The sequence below is a fragment of the Marmota flaviventris genome, chromosome 13 (assembly GCF_047511675.1).
Source record: "Marmota flaviventris isolate mMarFla1 chromosome 13, mMarFla1.hap1, whole genome shotgun sequence".
Classification (NCBI taxonomy): Eukaryota; Metazoa; Chordata; class Mammalia; order Rodentia; family Sciuridae; genus Marmota; species Marmota flaviventris.
Genome location: NC_092510.1, coordinates 36,696,813 through 36,717,374, shown reverse-complemented (window position 1 = coordinate 36,717,374; position 20,562 = coordinate 36,696,813). Strand labels below are relative to the sequence as shown.

General features: G+C 42.4%; 1 protein-coding gene across 5 annotated transcripts in view; it reads right to left on the bottom strand.

Annotated features, from left to right (window-relative positions):
* Positions 1-20,562, bottom strand: part of Kank1 (KN motif and ankyrin repeat domains 1) — a 130,437-nt gene that overhangs the window by 11,488 nt on the left and 98,387 nt on the right. For all 5 annotated transcript variants that reach the window (XM_071600589.1, XM_027954776.2, XM_071600592.1 and 2 more), the window contains exons 3-5: positions 10,931-13,612; positions 494-691; positions 51-159 (exon numbers count right to left, since the gene is read on the bottom strand). In XM_071600589.1, the coding sequence (XP_071456690.1) occupies positions 51-159; positions 494-691; positions 10,931-13,612 (2,989 nt within the window). The remainder of the gene's footprint in view (positions 1-50; positions 160-493; positions 692-10,930; positions 13,613-20,562) is intronic.

Genomic DNA, 20,562 nt, shown 5'->3' with positions numbered 1-20,562 from the left:
GAAGACAGATACAGATGATGCTGAGCTATAGGACCACCATCTTTCCTTACCCTCCATTAATGCCGACAAACTGAAGATTCTTTTTTGCACCATTGGAATCTTTGTTCCCATCTTTCTTCTTCATGATGGACTTCAGTGTATTTTCGTTATTTGTACATACTATAAAAAAGTGAATTGAGGTGATCAAAATTAATATAACTTGAATTCACACCAATTCCATTGGAAAAGTATGTGCATGCAAAGACAATAACTCAAAGTTACATTAAAAACGTCCTTTAAACAGGGGGTGGGGACTATTAGTACTTTGAGACATCACAAAACAGTGACAACTGGCATTTTTATCAGGCTCATTTTTGCTTTGATAATCTTAAAGACTAGGCCTTCTTTCCAACCATCTGCATGATCTTTTCTTCCAGGTCAACTTGTAAGGTACAGTGTCATTCAGTTGGAATGTCCCTAGAGACCTGATGTCAAGGCCCCTGAGAAGACTCACCATATAGGCCTGCGGCTATCTGGTCATCTGTCAGGTTCACCAGGGCTGGTACACTTTCCTGGGAAGGGAAGCCATCCTGGCTGTTCTTAGGCTTTCCTTCTGTGGTCCCCAGTTCTTGGACAGGCCAGGATAACTGTGTGCTTAATAGCCCTCCTGACTGAAGGCCTCCACACTTACAGGTATAATCCAAATTATTTCCTGTCAGGAAAGAGAAGGATATAGAGTGTGTAATGCTGGGAGTGGATGAAAGGGACTTAAATTTTTTTTTTTGTTGTTTAAAAAGGTTCTTGCAACTTGGTCTTTTTAAAAGTGTTTGTCCCTGCCGTGTTTTACTTTCGAGTAAATGGGAATACCACCTAAACCACTTAAACTCAAATCTCCAAGTCCTCCTTTGACTCAATCTTTCCTTTATTATCACATCTAGATATGCTGAGCTATGTTACTAGAGATCCACAGCATCTCCTCTTTTCTCTCTGCTCTGGCTGTTGCAATCCTTGCTTCTAGAGCAGCATCCTGCTGGCCCCTCTTGCACGGCTATTCCCGGGTCACACTGATGCAAAGCAATACCCAACCCAGCTGTGATGCCGTCATTAGTCCAGCTAAAACAAAACCTGATGCAACCTAAGAAGTAATCCCTTTGAAAAAAAAGTGTAGTCCACACCACCAGGACATACGTATCAATAATTTTTTTTGGGGGGGGGTGGGTACTGGGGATTGAAACCAGTGACACTTTTACCATTGAGCCACATCCCTGGTTCTTTTTATTTTGCAGTGGGTTCTCACTAAGTTGCTTAGGGCCTTTGCTAAATGGCTAGTCTCAAACTTGCCATTCTCCTGCCCCAGCCTCCTGAGTCACTGAAGATCCTAGCCAGAAACTCTAAACTACCTATAATCTGGTATCTTAATTCCCACTGCTCTGTCTAGAGGGAGGGCATTTCTTACCTCCTCATGGCTACCATAGCTTACTCTCTTCCACCTGGAAAGCCCTTCTTCCCACCTCCACTTGGCCAGCCCCTCCCATCATGCCCTCTTCAGGGCCTTCTCTGATCTCCCTCATTGAAAACAGCTCTCCTTTCTCTGAGCTATCTCAGTTCATCTTCCAATCCTTTTCTGGGACCTTCATACCAACTACAAGATGCTTCTTGTGACCGTCTTAGATTTCCTTCTGGACTTAAATGTTTTGAGGGCATGAACTAGTACTGACCAACTTTCCATTGATTGGTGTGGATTTTAAGTCTTTAAATCCATAGGTTCTTCTATTTAAACATGGCTTTTAAATTAGGGGCTGGGGACATAGTTCAGTGATAGAACATTTATCTGTATGTGTAAGGCTCTGGGTTTGATCCCCAGCATTGCATCAAGGATAACACATACACACACCCCTGCGCACGTGTGTGTGCATACTCACATATAAATATATACACTATAAGTGTACTAAGTTTTGTTGTGGTAGTATAGTTTATATAAAACCAAATTTAAGCATACAGTTTGATGAGTTTTGTAAATGTACATGCCTATGTAACCACATAAGATATAAAATATGCCTAATAACCTAGTAAACCCCTCTCTCATCAACTTTTTGCAGATAATTTATCCACCCTGAGGTGCCAAATGCCCTAATTTCTCTCAACATAACTTGGTTTCGTAAGTTGGGACCTCTTAAAGCTTCTGTAATAATGGCCAAGTCCCTCAGGCGAGAGTATGAAGCTCCTTCATCTGCCAGTGGAAGCTGCACTGCTCAACCACTCCTACCCCGCATGTGCCCAGGGTGGTCTTGTGACTTCATTGCCCAGGACTCTTTCCTAAGCAGACTGTTCACCAGGCCTGGATTTTAGTACCCTTCACCAGTTAAGTTCTACCCATGTTCTTTTTAAGGCTTATCCCAAATTCTATTTCCTCTATAGTCATTTTTCTTTCTTTCTTTTCTTTTTTTTTTAATAAATGGAACAAATCAGTATTTAGTGACAAAGAAGTAATACACTATATGAAGGGCTCATAACAAATTAATAAGGTTGATATTAACACTATAGTCATTTTGATAGGATATGATTCCAGAGACAGCTTTTTTTCCAACATTGCCCTGTAGCACCTACTGTGCAGACTAAACTATGCTCTGCCCTATTTCTTGGCTTCACGAGTATGCCCTCCAAGAGGCGGTAAGCTTGAGCCCCTTCGTGCTGGATTTTAATCTGCCCTCTCCAGTGCCTGGGACAGCATTTAACAATAGGAGGGCTTTCACAAGTGCCCATGCATTCAACTAGAAGACAGTCTGTTTGAGACTAACAGGTTAAGGCCAGAACATCATTAAACATTAAGCTAGTTCTCATTTGTCAAGGGAATCTGCTACCCTGCATTGCCAGAAAATCTTTTCACTCTGGCTGGACTTGAATGGCTCTTACCCAATTCTCTGAGCTCATCTGCATGACTTGGGTGGACATTTACGTACCATGGCAATTCACTGCCATGTTCAAGCAAAGTGAAGGACAGGTGCAGTCAAGAAAGCCAGGGATGAAGAGGTTAACTACAATATCCAGCAGTCCTAATCTGGCTGCCTCTTAGAGTCTCCTGAACTAGGGGTGGGGCTTTTTTAATTTTTAAGTTGTAGATGGACACAATACCTTTGCTTTATTAATTTATTTTTATGTGGTGCTGAGGATCGAACCCAGTGCCAGGCAAGTGCTCCACTATCAAGCTACAACCCCAGCCTGGGGTAGGTCTATACAATGCACTATCTGCAGGTGGCCAGGCTTCAGTACTTTTAACCTCTCCCTAGGTGATTCTGTCATGCAGTCAGGATTAAGAACTACTGAATTAAATTAACCAAAATAGAACATGCCCTGAAAACAAGAGTGTAGACTCCTCTCTGGTCTCAACTCATCAACTTGGACCCACGTGAATTCTCAGGAATTGGTGGAGGTTTTATTAACAATTGTGGATCACTGGTGCTAGAAAACCCTGGTGAACATGGAATACTACTGAAACAAGAGCAATGAAACAAAAGAACTAATTATAAACACTCTCAGAATTCTGACCCTCTGACCTACATGCTCAAGATTCCCACCAGTTAACAGCTATTTCCAAAGACACAACTGGGGCGTTAGAGAAGAGGGGAATGGGAAACCCATAATGAAAAATTTACTTCACAATGCCTTGAACTTTAAGAATGTAGGAAGGAAGGAAGGAAGGAAGGAAGGAAGGAAGGAAGGAAGGAAGGAAGGAAGGAAGCAAACAAGCAAGCAAACAAAACCCTGACCCAGTGAAAACTAGAGCTGGGAGAATTTTACAGACCTCCTTTTCTCCAGTCTGCTGTGATATTTATCCATCTAGAATGGATATTAGTTGATGAAATATACCAAACTTGTTAGGAAATTAACTTTAGAAATGTATTAAAATGGATGTTAAGTATCTCTGTTGACAGATGGTAACTTTTGTGACATGTGAATCCATATTTTTATTTATAATGTCAAGTGCTTTCTGAAAACAGCTCTGAATCATGTGACCATCTAATTAACCATGTTGCCTAGCCAACTTCTCAGCTAGGCCTTCCAACTGGATGTCTAGCTTATTTGTCAAGAAGGACTGAAATTCCAGATTCATTATGGAAGTGAGTAAAGTATTTAGTAAATTATTATTTCCCCAAATATAAGAATTCAAAGGAATCTGAGATAGTTCTAGTTTTCCATAAAAAGGGTTCACCATGAATTCACACTTTTCAGCCCAAACATTTGAGGGACAAACAGCAGAGATTCTTCATGAAGGACCACCTTCTATCTTGATGTATATTATTTTTTTCAGGGAAATGTAGAAGACGTTTGGCAGAAGACAAAGGTCAGTCCCTTTCTTTTTCTATGCTCTCCTCTCAGGACTTTGCCTGAAGGTCACAAACAGCCAACTCAAACTGGAGATAGAAAACTTAATTAATCAGAGCTGCTGTTTAATCATTTCTAGATCCATTTTGATATTTTCATGGGAACATATCAAACAGCTGCCATCAAAAAGTGGCTACTCATTTAGAAATTAAAATGCTAGAGTGGATTAAGAATTAAATTCTCCCTCACCACAACCCCACCCACATGTAATTAAACGCCATTCTAAGACTGGACCCAAAAAACCTGACAGGCTACATTAACTAAAGCTGAGTTTAAATGTGCTCTGTGTTCCTCCCAATAGTGCTAAGGCCTCCTCCTCCTCAGACCTCTGAGACCTTGATGGCAGCTGAACTCTGAGCACTTTTTATTTGCATAGTACTTGGTACCCGATAGATGTTGCCACAGGTGATCATTCACATTTTGGGGGCTGTCCTTGGCTTCCCAACTGGATGGCAGGTTTTTCAAGGTACATCTTTATATCTCCTTGTTGCAGTATCACATTTTGCATATACTTGACATTCAATTGATACTGATAGGGACAATGCAGACTTAAAAATCTTTACTGAAATATGCTACTCAGAAAACAAACAGCTATAGCCATCTTCCAATATCAGTTACATTTGTCATTTTGACTGGACACTCATGAACTCCAACTCATTTCTGTACTTGACAATTACTAACGTCCATGCTTTAGCCCAATATGAACTGAACACGTTGGATTCATTCAGCGTGAAATTGTCAAACCTGCATCTTTCTCCAGAGCACATTTGCATTTTACTAATATCCATTTTAAATGATTAATTTAAGAGTTTCCAAACAAGTGTCAACTCAAGGCTCACCGAGGTGATGAGCAGATTAAATCTTTGGAAGGTCTTTTCCTCAGGACTAGAGTGTTTTTTACCCCCCAAGGTCTCTAACAGATGACTTCGATCTGCAATTTCAGTCTTGCAGAAGGTCAACTATCCCTTTTGAGTATCTAAAGAAAATTATGCATTGTCTTCATGAGAAGCCCAAATGCAAAACTATGTGTGGACTGGGGATGTGACTCACTGGTGGAGCCTAGCACGCATGAGGCTCTGGGTTCAATCCCCAGTACCACAGAAACAAACAGTTAACTGTTCATGAAGCTGTGGGCTCTGTTCTAAGGTCATTTCCCTGAAATTGGATCTGGGGTGCCTACTGGGTGGTAGGAGACCCATGTGTTTTAGGAAAGGTTTCTTCAGCTGAATCTGATGGTTAGCCTTATGAAGGCATACTTTTATGGAAAAATTCTGCCAGATGTGATGACCTACACCTTTAATCCCATATACTTGGGAGGCTGAGGCAGGAGGATCACAAGTTCGAGGTTAGCCTGGTCAACCTGGCAAGATCCTGTTTTAAAATAAAAGGTAAAAAGGGCTAGGGATGTAGCTCAGTGGTAGAGCACCCTTGGGTTCAGTCCCCAATACCCATCCTCTACCCCCACCCCACACACAATCCTGCTGAGAGGGCCCTGTGAGAAAAACCTAAAAATCTAACTCAACCCTGTCATTTGACACAGGAGGATGTGGGGGCTCGGTCTTTCTCACACACGAACATAAACACTCTTTTCTCTTTCTGATACTACAAATTACTAAGTCAGTCACTACCAGCAGTGGATTCTCTTGACATGTGGGCCCTCCACCACACCATGCCATTATACACCACAGGGCTCCAGAAACACTAGGTTTGGATTATTTTGATGCTCTTGCTTGCAGCATTTAAAAAAAAATTTTTTTAAGTTGTAAATGGACACAATACCTTTATTTTATTTATTTTTACATGGTGCTGAGGATCGAACCCAGTGCTTCATACGTGCAAGGCAAGTGCTTTTCCAATGAGCCACAATCTCAGCCCTTGCAGCATTTTTTAAAGTGATAAAAACAGATAATAAGAACATGGTGCCTTATTTGAAATAGAAGACAATTAGAAATGTACTCTGTAACAATGTCATTTCCCTGCTTTTGCTTTGGCTTAGATCTCCCTGAAGAAACATATTTTATCAAACCCCAAATAACCAGGAGTGCAAATATGGAAGCTAACTTGAAAAGCAGTACTTTTGTTTGAGTTTGAGAAACAAATTTTCTACAAACTGGGTGGCAGGTAGTTAAATTCTTTAAAAAAAAAAAAAAGTGGAGTTTATTTTTTAATTGTAGCTGGACACAATACCTTTATTTTACTTATTTATTTTTATGTGGTGCTGAAGATCGAACCCAGGGCCTTGCACATGCTAGGCAAGCACTCTACTGCTAAGCCACAACCTCAGCCCTGAACTCCACTTTTATTTTTATTTATTTATTTTTTCCTGGTTGTATACAAAGTATATTCACACCAATTCGTGTCTTCATACATGTACTTTGGATAATAATGATCATCACATTCAATCTCATTAATTACCCCATGCCCTCTCCCTTCCCCTCCTACCTCTCTGCCCTATCTAGAGTTGTCTATTTCTCCCATGCTCCCTCTCCCTATCCCACTGAATCAGCCTCCTATATCAAAGAAAACATTCAACATTTGTTTTTTTGGGGATTCACTAACTTTACTTAGCATTATCTTCTCCAACTCCATCCATTTACCTGCAAGTGCTTTGATTTTATTCTCTTTTATTGCTGAGTAATACTCCATTGTGTATACATGTCACATTTTTTAATCCATTCATCTATTGAAGGGCATCTGGGTTGGTCCACAATTTAGCTATTGTGAATTGTGTTGCTAAAAATACTGATGTGGCTGTGTCCCTGTAGTATGCTAAACTCCACTTTTAGAAATAGTTTTGTTCGTATTTGCTCAAAGACAGTTATATATATTTTAGAGTATTTTTTTTAACTGCAAGTAATTTGTCTAGAGTTTTCTATTTTTTCCCCCTCTTTCCAGAAGGAAAAACACAGTAACAAACATTAACTCATCACTCCTCAAACCAGTACAACTCAATTGATGTATAGGGAAAATAAATATTCCTTTCTAAGGTTTTTGGTGACAATAGAAACTTATTTCCTCTTTTCAATTTCATGAAAAAATATTAAATGCATGAAACTCACACTACCAGGAATTTAAAAAACTTGGTAGGACACCTTTGATGACCACTAAATTTCAATTCATTAAAGCCATGATATTCTCTCTCAAATCCTGGGAAAATGTGAGTGAGCTTTTAGGTTAAATAAATAAATAAATAAATGAAATAAAATACACAGGAAGACTATGTATGATTCAAATCTTGTTAAAAACTTAAGTATGCAGTTGTATAAACTGAGCACATAGTTGTTTTGTAAGGGTGGGTTTTGCTGTTTTGTTTATTCTACACTGTTAATTTGTAAGCATATATTCCAGTTCTAAATCTAAGAAACTAAACAAGAGTATTGGGCACTATGATGCTGCTAAAAATAATGTTCTGCATACTTAAAGGAGTATCTTTTAGTATCTGTCTTTAGTAAAATTCTACAGATTGGGCACTGATACGCCTTATTTTGAGCTTTAACACTGACTCTGAATATCATATTAATTTTGCTTTGCCATTTTTTCTCTATATTTTGTTATCTTGATAAAATTGTTAGTTAGGAAGGTGTAATAATTGGTGGGGGGAGGTCACAAGCCAGAATTACGAATGTTAAAATCTGGATTAAGAACAAATGACCAGGGCTGTGGCTGTAGCTCAGGGGTAGAGCGCTTGCCTAGCACACATGAGACACTGAGTTCAATCCTCAGCACCACATAAAAATAAATAAATAGGATAAAGGTGTTGTGAAAAAAAAAATCTTTAATCTCCAGTTCTGGAAGTATTCAAAATGGTGGTGGCCAGCTCTTCTAGAGCACTCAGACCCTACTGCAGACACTCCAAATGGTCTACTCCTATGACTCACCCCATCTTCACTATAGTCTGTGAGGGAACAAAGACAACTTGTCCTGGGGCAGAGACCGCCTAGTTTCAGAGCCCAAATTTACCTTCTTCAAAATATAAGGTTCACACAAGAGATTAGATATCAAGCCCAAATTCTCTATTATCTTTTGGGGGGAAAGAAAATGTGAATGGACACCTTTCCACACTCCATTATACCTCTCAGTACAGATACACATTCTATACAGTACTACTCTGTATTGTAGGGTGTGCAGTGTCCCTGGTACATTTTGACACACCTTTTTGCTTCATAGCTGGCAGTTATTAGGAATCTCACCTTACTATATCAAGCTGCCTTAAGTACCATACTGTGGGTTGAGCTCCTAATCTAATTCTTTCCTCATTAGAACATTAGAGCAAAATGGTTACAAATGTGATGTGAATTAGACATACTTTAAAGTTATCCCTGTGTGCTCCAAGAGAGGCTGCCACTATGACTAAATGCTACTAAAAATACTGATTCTCTGGTTCACAAGTGCTGTAGGTCTCATGAATTTTAGCTGATTAATTAGGTGCTCATTTGAAGGGTCAGATCCACAATGTGACGTGTGGAATGTCAGCGTGACTGGAAATACACCAACACACACTGCAGCACAGCCAGACAAAACTTGCTCCCCAGTCACCGAGGGCCACCAAAATTACTCCAGTGTTACAGCTGAATATTTTAGGCAAGAATGTGAAATAAAAACCCTATTTTGAGGAGGAGGGAGAAAGGCTGGGAAGGAAATGCTTTCATGATCCTCTGTGTCATATCTGGAGGACTTTTAAGAATTTTATTTTGACTTCAACATCTGACACCATGATTTGTAAAAGGATGTGGAAGCAGACATATTATTAGTTACCTAAGACATCACTTATGTCCATGTATCATTTTAATCCTGCTTATCCTAAATGACTCCCATGTCCATTTATTTGGATTCTAAAAGGCAAAAACCCACACATCAGCTATCACATTCATTTTCTTTTCTTCCACAATAAACTATCTGTCCAATAGCACAGATACTAAAAATTAATACTCTTTCAGGTTTGAAAGCGGAAACATAGGAAGATCTAATCTATTTCAGTCCATTTTAATCACTGCCCTCTCAGGCTAATAAAGGGAAACAGAAAGACTGATATCTTATTGAAGTCTATTGTGCACATTTCAACATGAAAAAATTAATTGGATGCACACCCATGGCCAGATCACACTGGTTTGTGAGGACTGGAGTGCCAAGAACGGAAGCTGGGCAGTGCCAAGGAAGGTGTTGTGCACTGTCAGACACACAGAGTGCCCGACACCAGGGAAGTCATTTGAATGAGGCTTGCAGGGAGAGATTTCCCTGGGCAATTCCTCATTGATGAGCTTCAGTGTTAAGGAAGGCAGAGGTGAGCAGGAGTCCCAATGAATAAGGGAAAGAATGAGAAAAGCAAAAAAAAAAAAAAAAAAAAAAAAGCTCTACCAAAATGAGCAGTGGGAAGAGACCCCTCCACTCAGATTTCTTGCTCAAGGGTCCCTTAGCTCAAATAGCCCCACCTATCACCACTGCCAGTCCCTGTCCCCATAACTGCAGTCATCATCTTCACAGTATCTACCACTATGCAGGTCTCTTTTCCATTACCTGTGCCCCGGACTAGAACGTAAGCACTGAGGGGAGAGGACTCTTGTTGTGCCTATCCTGGAGATGGGGTAGGAATTCAAAGACTCTTTGCTGTATTAATAAAATGAATGAAAGTCTCTATCCCCTCATAAAACTTGACTGATAATATACTGGTAATTGTGGGTATAAACAGAATAGAATATTTTTTTGGATAGTTCTATATAAAATGAACAAGTAAGTAACTGAAATACAAACAAGAAGGCAGCATAAAACTAGCATCCACAGGGGCCAACATCTAGCCAGTCAAAACCAATTTACTACTGCCCCCCCCCCATTAGTCCTCAGCTACGGGCTAAAGTAACCACCAGAGTTGCTTATGGATTGTGATTCTTGGCTTTCATTCTATTACCATTCTAGAGCTTTCTTTATGATTCCACAAAATGGCTCCAGCAGTTTAAAAAAAGATAAAAATAAAAAATTCCTCAGTGGGCTTGGTGGCCTGGAAACCAGCTACTCACAAGGCTGAGGTAGAAAGATTGTAGGTTCAAGGCCAGTCTCAGCAACTTAGCAAGACCCCATCTCAAAAAATAAATAAGAATTAAAAAAATTAAAATAAATAAAGGGCTGGGAAGTAGTTCCGCCACAGAGCACTGGCCTAGCTTAACAAGACTCCATGTTCGATCCCTAGTACCATCCGCCACCATTTCTTATCTCCTGAGAAGACATCCTTCCTGATATGGTTTAAATGTGTTCCCCAAAAGTTCATGGGTTGGAAACAATCCCTCTGCCTCCATGAGTGGGTTAAAGTTGCCATTGCAGGAGTGGGATCATTACTGCAGGACACTCTGCATGCTTGCTCTGCCTCACCAAGTGAGGCCCTCCACTTTGTTATGACGGAGCGAGAAGGCCCTCACCGAATGCCCGCACCATGCTTTGGACTTCCCAGCCTTCCAGAACCATGATCCAAAAAACCTTCTATTCCTTATAAGTTTCCCATTCCACAGAATTCAGTTACAGTACCAGAAAATGGCCTAAGACACTTCCCAAGTCCCAGGTCTCTTAGGGTGCCACCTACCTGTGATTTTACCCAGACTGGTTTTCTGGAAGTCAGGGTTCCTGAGCTCTTCCGGGCTTGCAGACTTCATAACAGAACTGATGGATGACAGGGTGCTGATCAGCTGTGAGTTGAGGGAACCAATCTGTGAGTGAGGTTCCCCAAAAGCTTCTGCTAGTTCACTATAATTCTCAGCCAGTAGTGTTTGCTGTTCTGCCAGCAGCTTCTGCACACGCTCAATGTAGTGATCCAGGCCAGTCACCATTCCAGATGGAGCCTGGGTCTGGGGGCCCTCCAGGAACTCCTCAACAGGCTCGTCCCCAACACCCACGCTCCTCCTGCTGCCCATCGGCCCCCCAGTCAACTGTGATCCATGTGGAGGCCCACATGCTATGGTCCTCATTTTGAGACCAACCAGGTAGTTGTCATGAATATTTATCTGTCCCACACCTGACTCTTTAGTCTTCACAGCCGATGGCTTATCAAATCCCAAATTGCCAGAAAGCACCGTCCCAACACCAACAGACCGTGTCTTGGTGGAGGAGTTGACGTCCTTGACGCGGCCCTCTCCTATGGCCACGGTTCGCATCTCCACAGTCTGGGTGCTGGTCTGCTTATCCAAAGTGCTCAGGGAAGTGTTGGTGCAGGATTCTACGAGGGTAGCTGTCTCTGTGTTGGTGCACTGGTGCGCCTGTTCCCAAACCGTGCTGGTGTGCTGGTGTGCAGTCGGAGGTGCTGCCATGACAGCTGCCTCCACCTGCACAACAGCCTCTGTGTTCACGCTCCGGGAGCTGCACTGCTTGGGACCACAAACAGTCACATCGACAGAACAATCTCCACAGCCAATGGACCGCACGTCTTTGAGGTTCAAGTTAGTGGTGAGGAGCGCAAGGTTGCTCACAGACTCCTCTGTGTTGCTGCCTGTTTCGCAGACGCTGACTTCTACACCCACGCTCTCGTCACGCATCTCCACAGACCTCCCAGCACCTCGGTCATGTGTTTCCACCCTCTCCTTAACAATCCACCAGTTCATGGGCAGCTCGGGCCCCACCACTTGGTTCCTGCACTCGGGCTGGCAGGAGATGCCTATGCTACTTATTTGTACAGAGGTCCCAACGCACGTGTCTACCATATCCACGTGACGGCCAACCACTTGGTCTCTCATCGGCACCACTGCCTCCACCAGCTTGCTGAAGACAAGTGGCTGGGCCATCGTGGCTTTGTCGACTTTCTTCCTTGATCCAGCGGCCTGCAGTTCTTGTTTTAGTCTAGTCATCTCCCGGTCATGGGTGGTTTCTTTAAGCTGTACTTCCAGGCGGTAGATTTTTTCTTTTAAGGCCTCTATGGTCTGCTGTTGTAGCTCAATTTCTTTGTCAGCTTCCGTAGTCACTCCGAGCATGGCCTCTGTCACGTTGACCCCACAATGCCTCATCTCAGTGACTGTCCCTGTGGCTGCATCCTTGCAGGACCTAGAGCCCTGGTGGTACACAACAAGGTCATTCATGCTCTCATCATCACCCACAGCCACAGAGCGGCACTCACGAGGCGGGCACTCCCCATTCTCCCTGAGCTCTGAGTAGGCCTCGTAGCTGCTGTCCTGGATCTTCTGCTCCAGGGCCTGCATGTCTGCCGTGAGCTGCCGGAATTCCTTTATTCTCTGTGTGCTCTGTTCCACACTCTCCATCTCATCCTCCTCATAGTCAATGTATAACTCCCCGCCACTTCTCCGGGCCCGGGAGAGCTGCTCCATCTGGGAGGCATTTCCCGCACTATAGGAGCGCTTCCTCACACCACAGACATCATTCTGGGATGCAGCCCTTTGAGTTTTCAGCTGTGAGGCCAACTGCCGTTTCTCCTCTTGCAAGACAGAGATCTTTACCTGGAGCACAGGGATAGTTCTCACCTGTTCCTCGAGTTCCTTTAGGCGTTTCAGGGCAATGGCCATTTGCTCGCGGATATGCTGCAGGTGCATGGGGCTCACATTGGTCACTGGGGTGGAGATCCCTGAGCTCAAGGGGCTGTGGCGGATAGAACTCCCCATGGAGGAGGTGGTAGCAGCCCCTGGGGCATAGCCCCCATAATCCCCATTGCCTTGGTATCCGTTCTGAAGCTGGTGCATGGCAGGATTGTGGTTTCCAGAACCCATAAAAGAGGGGAGGGAGCTTGTAGAGCCCATGCCTCCAAAACTGGCCAGCCTAGGCCTTCTGAACTCACTCGGTGTCATCTGCATGGTGACTCTCTCCTGTTCGAGCCTTCTCCGGGTCTCCATTAGTGTCTTGGTGACATGAAGGTTGTGCTTTGGGGGTTGTGGTGAAGGAGGGGGCAGCTGTCGATTTTCTGGGATGGTTAGAAAAGTAGGCAAGGTCTCCAGAGGGGCAGGTGGCTTTGGGATTGGAGTTGATGTAACGTGGCTTCTGGCTAGGAAGCTGGGGCACTGCTTGTTGTCATCACTGTTGGAAGATGAAAGGGATTCGGTAGAAGTCCACGCACCTTGCTGACCAGATGTGACCCTGGTTTCTGGGCATGGCACAGAAGGTTTCTTCTTCTTCTGGATGTTCAGTTTCTTGATGGTATTTCCCTTCTGTATGTCATCCACATATTTGAGGAAATCTAAGTCTAGTTGATAGCCATAGGGTGTCTCCACAAAATAAGGGTCTTTCTGTTCCTTGTCATGGTCTCCATTCAGAATATCATCTGCTTTTTCTAGGACAGAGAAGAGAATATTATAATACCATACATTGCACATAATGGCAAAAATAATTATTTGTGTATGTTGCAGAGCAGCAACCTGAAATAATTTTAAAAGAGCTGACAGACCTATAACCCTGAATCTACAACCTAGCTGGTAAGCAGTTGACAAACTTCTCTGAACTTCTATTTAACACATAAGGTTAAATAAAGTAATGAGAAAATGATTTTGATAACTAAGCACACAGTAAACCCTTAGCAAATTATTTACAAAAGAATGCATTAAAATAGGTTTTAAAGCACTGTCAAGTATTATCTCATTTGTCCTCTATAGTGTCCTGAAGGGTGGTGGATAGACATTGAGACTCCTATTTTATAAAGTACCCTCCAAAGCACAGAATGTTAAAATTCAGCTGAAGACTAACAGGTCAGGCCAGGGGGCCAAGGATGTGCATTCTGCCCCTGCTCTTCTGTAAGCCTCATAGCCTTTCTATCCAGTGGCCAAGAGCCACCTAGCACCTGCCCACTGGTACAAGATCCCAATTTGCTCTGACACTTTCTTGATAGAAATCTGGGACATAGGATGTTGGGTATTAACTTAGGCAGCATGGAAGCAAGAATCTGGTCAGAGGGCAGACTTCAACTCTACTTTCTGTGTCTCCCATTTCTCAATTTCTCTCCCTGCTTAAAAATCAAACAAAATCCTCTCAACTATAGGCATTGTTTTCTCCACTCTCTTTTTTTTTTTTTTTTGAACAAAACATTCACTATTTCAAGAATTCTTGTTTCCTATTATTGATAAATCCAAACAGATGCAAAGGAAAATGACAACAAGAGCAAACCTATGTTCTAAGCACTGGATCATGTGGCATTCAGTAAAATCTACTTCTTGCTAAACCAAACATTTCAAAAAGGAAACAGGAACCTTTCAAAGCATAGACCTTGCTGCTGACCTGAGCTCTGCATTTCAAATTTAAAAGCAAGGCCATTTTTGTTTGTTTAAAGTGTGGGATTAAGTAATGTGTTTTCCTGGAGTCCCACTCACAAGTTCTACATTCTCAGGACTACAGAAAAAAAAAAAAAATCCAACTCCAGGAGTGAAAATAGAAACCATCTGTACCCCTGCCCTATCCTGAGTACACCCACCCACCTGATTGCCGTCAAGGTTCAAGGCCTGGCAATCATGGGCTGCCTATCTGCTCTCCCAGCCCCCAACACTGCTGAACACTACAGGGGAGAACACCAATGACCAATGCTCCGCCTGCCTGGCCCTTTGCTTCCACTCTTCTTCTGAAATACTGGAAAGAAAAGTACAGAAAGCCTGCCAACCGGAGGAATTAGAGGAATTAAAGATCGATCGTAAGCATTCTTCATGTCTCAATTTAAAACAATATTAAACTACACTAGCTGATAGAAGGTAGGCGCTAGATTTCATCTAAAAGCAGGCGGGAAAGGAATTCCGTTTGAAAGAAGGGCCGTGCACCAAAGCGTTTCTAGCTTAAGCACTAAGCACGGGAGAGCTGATCCACAGGGCTTGTGCACGGAAACTTGGGCTCATGCTAACAGAATGTTTTTTTTTTTTTTTTTTTTTCCCCGTCTGGCTTCCCTCTCTAACTTTCAACTCCAGATGAACAAAGTGTTCACCACCCAAAATATGTGGCCAGACCTGTTTTCAGAGCTGTCTGAAATTTTGTAAGCAAAGAGAAAGGGCAGGCTCGGGTGTCAAAGGAGCCGGCAGACAGATCTGCCACTCAACCCGGGCCCCAGCAGGCGGCTCTCAGCCTCCCGCGCCCGGGACCCCGCAGCACTCACCTTACCGAGCGCCCCGCAGCACAGCAGCCGGCTCGCTCCCGGCCAGCACACCCGAAGCCCCGGTTCCTCTCCCCATAAGGAAAAGCCACTTAGTTCTGCCACGCGCAATACCATAGGCCGGGTTTTTACCAATGAAGTCTCCCTTCGGCTTCGGCGACACCACCCCCAGCACACTCAGCTGTTCGGCATTCCCTTTTTTTCTTAATGAAAACAGGAAACCGGCATCTTCTGAAAACGTGTGGACTTCATTCCAGTTTTGCCAGGAGTACAAATAAAGGCGGCAATGTAAGCATCCCCACAGAGTGGCTCTGTCTTTCCCGTGCCAGCCACTTCTTCATGAAAGAGCCTGTGTTCCCGGAGTGCAAACCTAGCGGCCTGGGCCCTCAGTCACCTGAAGGAGGGCAGGGCCACAATCGGCCACTGTTCTCCGCGGTTCTGAGAGCCTGAGCGGTCAGCCGGGGCGCGCTGGGCCCAGAGCACTACAGGACCATCTCAGCACAGCTCCTGGCAAGTGACAAGCCACTACCCTTTAACACAGATCTCAGCGGGGGCCCTGCCACCGCTGAAAGCTTCTTTAAAGAAAATTAAAAACAAAACATTTTCTTAGGCTGGGGGTGTATTCTCAGTGGTAGACTGCATCCTTAGCAGTTCAAGAGCCTGGGTTCAATCCCCAACACCCAAACCAACAAAATCCAGTTTCCAGTTACAAGAGAGGTATGAAGTAAAAGGAAAAAAGCCATACACAGATCATTTCAAGAAAAAAAAAAAAAAAAGAAAGAAAGAAATTCACTCGAATCTCAGGTGTTTTCAAGAAGAAAGGAAAATCACCCATATCTCAAGTGTGGATATTTTGGTATAAATGCTTCAAGGCTTTTCTACATAGGTCTGAACGCAGCTATTTTTCTTTCTGAAGCTTTAACAGAAAGGTAAGCTGACTCAATTTCAGGATATAGAACACAACAAAACAAATGACACTTTTCAGCAAAAATTAACTGGCCCATCTTAGTTATTTTTGAATTTCAACTTGTACAAATCACCAAAGGCCCTGGGTCATGCCAAATCATTACTAAGTGAATTTTGGACTTCTACCTCTGGAAATCAGGAGAAGTTAGAATTTAACCATGTTAGGTCTGTTTCCCAACACTACTTAACCAGGGCTACCCAAGGGCCTTGTAATTCGTGTTTCATTTTCCAGCAACTAAAAAAGTTAGATGTATTCTCAAGGTGCCTTTTGTATAACAATTGTCCGTGGTACCAAGTGTTCTACAATTACATTAAAATATTCAGTGTCATTTTTTTTTTTTAAATCTCCTTTCAGGGTATCTTTATATACATTAACATCAATGTGGCACTTATGGGATCTGACTTATTTCCTAATTTTTTGACGTATGTATGTGTCTCTGGGTCAATCGGAACATCTGAAGAATAAATGCAATCCCTCCCTCCCAGCACTGGGGATTTAACCCAGGGCTTTGTGCATGTTAGGCAAGTGCACTACCACTGAGCTACATTCCCAGCCTTAACAAATATAATTTAAAATAACCTTCATTGCTCCCCTCTTCCAACCACACGGTAATTAGATGCTGGGATTAAAGTAGATGTTTAAAAATACTTACTGACAAAATAAATAATTGAATATATAACATAATAAACTTTGAAAAATATCAATGCTCTGAAGATAATTGTTTGTTAAATATTAGGGTTAAAGACCTTTCTTACATGATGCTGTTCCGGTAGTTGTTTTTAGGCTGTGGAATTATAGGTGATTTTCATTTTGTTCTTTGTATTTTGTGGATTTTTACATCACTTGGGTATTTGTCTTTAAAGATGATTACAAGAAGTCACTGTTGGTAAAGCAAAAGGAAATGTACTGAAATAAACTCTGAGAAAGTTCAAGTGGGAAGGACATGAATATAAGCAACCATGGCAAAGATAGTTAGTGTTCCTTGGTATGCATTTTCCTATCCTTCCATACTAAAAGCACCCCCTGTTATTTATATGGGCAAATATAAAGTCTATATCTCCCTGACCTCCTTTACTGTTAGTACAGCCACAAGCAGAAACGCCATGTAGCAATGCCTAGGAACCTCCAGTGAAGACATGGGAATAGTTCTTTGATCACCTTTCTTCTTTGTTCCTCCTTCCATCCTGCTACTGGAATGTAGATATGATGACTGGAATGCTAGCTGCAATCTTGGACTATGAAAATACACCAAGGGTTGGAGGAACCATGCGCTAGATGGAACTTAATCTCAAAAGGCTTTATGGACATTGACCTTAAAGAGCTCACCTCTGTACTTCAATGTGAAAGAGAAATAAATTTATTTTGTTTAGCTATTGCTTACCTAGGTTTTGATTACTTGGAATGACACTGAATTTTAACATGATATAGCAGTGTCTCCCACCAATTTAACACTGTATTTCAAAAAGAAAATGATAAATGATAAACTGGGGAGATATTACAATGAACCTTTTTTACAGCAAAAATTTGGTTTTTAATAAATCTTTAATTGGATTATGAGGAGATTCTTAACAGCCTAAAAAGACTTTTTGGACTAAGGAAACTATGCCTGCTTTACACAGCCAAAAATCCACTGGCTATATATCTGCAACTGAAGTCCTGGAAGTAACAGCTTCCAACCGGATACTCTGCCCCTGAAGTTTGTGAGAATTCTCTGGACGTCTGGAAATTCAGTGGAGACCCCTCCAGGCCCCACTGCTACCTGCTTTATATAGCATTAACTGGAAGTTTAACAGGGAGTGGAGAAAGGTTCTATTTAGTGAAAAGAGTAGGAGGAAGAATTTATAAGAAATGAGATACAGTCTAGCTGGGTAGTAAACGCCAATATAACCTGAATGGAGATCAGTCCCAAAGACTTATGATCAACAAGTCAATATGATGGTATGTGAATAAATGACCAAACAGAAGGGAGCTAACCAAGAATTGGCTTCTGAAGACCAGGTAAGTGAAGATAATTCCCTGTTGGAGGAAGGGAGGGACTGTCCTGTAGGATGTTTAGCAGCACCTGGCCTCTACTCACTAGATGCCAATAGCACCCTTTGCCCCCAGCAATGACAACCAAAAACAATTGCAGACATTGACAAATATCACATGGGCACACCTGTCCCTCCCTTTCCCAGTAAAGAGTTATCCAGCACAAAATGTCAACAGTGCTGAGGCTGAGGAAGCCTGTGCTGGGGACAGCAACCTGAGGAAAAACTCACAGTTAGCAACTGAGACTGTGGCCTCATAAACTGTGGCTTTTAGACCTTCTGTTTCCTAATAAGACCATAATACTATGTGTAAATGACAGGGTGACAAAATGCCACTTTAAAAAAATATATTTATTTTTTAGCTGTAGTTGGACATGATACCTTTATTTATTTTTATCTGGTGCTGAGGATAGAACCCAGGGCTTCACACCTGCTAGGCGAGTCCTCTACTGCTGAGCCATAACCCAGCCCCCAAAATACTACTCTTGAGTAAGACAGTACTCAGTACTGTACTCAGTACTTTTCTACAACTCTATATAGTGAGCTGTGTTTTAATATGAACAAAGAGCCTGGAAGGTTCTGAAATGATGTGTCCTGGTAGACTTTTAATGGACATGCCTTTGATATCATTACTTTATTCATTAATTAGGATACACCAAGTTCTTTGTTCTGGTTTCACTATGGCACACTATAGGCCCAATCACCAAATAATGGCATCACAGAGAATAACTACACCTGTGAACCAAAACCTGCATGCGCTGTGTATGTGTCTGTCTTCACCAGATATTCTCCCTGACTGTTGAAACTGAAGAACTCTGTTAATTGCTAGTCATGCATTGTCCCCCCTCACAGGAAGCGTGGAAATTCAGCCCAGAGAGCTGAGTCAGTCCCAGAGGAGCACTTAATTATGAGAGATTCCCACATCTAGAAGTGGCAGAGCGCAAGCAAAAGCGTCCTGCTGTTGGAGGCAGGCACAAAGCCTTGTGTCAGCGAGGGCCTGCAGGCAGGGAAGAAACCTGGCAGGATGAACCCTAGAGACAGGCAAGCTCTCTCGAGTCTAATTGCTCAGAGTATGAAAGTAAATGAGTTCGCAGATCGACTTCTCCAGGAAGGATGCAGTGGTAAAAAGACAGCACAGTGGAATGTCGTCCTTATGAGCGGGTTTAGCAGTTAAGCGTGCCCTGGTGACACTGTTAAGTTAAAAAAAAGAGCATTAAGCTCTTTTGTACCCAAGGAGCTTCACTCTCTGCACCAAATCTGTGAGAAGAACACTGGTCTTAGAGAACCAGCAAAAAAGTCACCTTTTGGTTTTTAAGTGCATTGAGACCCTATTGCAATGTTTTCAACAAGAGGCTGGTAATTGAGTTTTCTTGTTCTATAGTAAAAGGATGTACGGCAGGTGAGATTTTCCTTTGCTTTTGCATTTACCAAGAGTTTTTTTTTTTTTTTTGAGAGAGAGAGAGAGAGAATTTTTTAATATTTATTTTTCAGTTTTCAGTGGACACAATGTCTTTATTTTATTTTATGTGGTGCTGAGGATCAAACCCAGCACCCCGTGCATGCCAGGCAAGCACATTACCGCTTAAGCCATATCCCCAGCTCCAAAGAATTATTCTTAAACCTGCTTTCCCCCCCAGCTAAACACCATCCATCCATTCATCCATCTGAAAGATGGGCACCCACAGAGTGTTAGGCACTGTTCAAGAAGGTGTGATCACTCTTTCCATGGAGATCATACTTCCTATTTCAAGTTCACCAATATCTTAGAGCTGCCTGAATAGCTACCTGAATACATCATACAAATAAAGTAACATTAAAGAAAGCAAAGCTGTGCATAAGAAGTACTAAGCCAATCATGCCATATATAGCTAAGTGCAATTTTATAGGCTTGGTTTATTTGTATTGCAAAGGTATAACAGGGTGCTTCTAAATAGTCATGACTCTTTGTAACTCCTTTTGGCTTTTCTCCCTAAATCTTAAGATGTCTTCTCCCATGCCATCTCATTACTGCCTTTTTAACTAACCTGCCTGCGGACAATTCGCACTTCTTCCACTGTCTCCTATCACTACCCGTCTGTCTCCACACTAGTTCCACATTCCAAGCTTACTGGGAATAGTCCTACACTTTATAAAGGGAATGCTGATCCAAGGAAGATGTG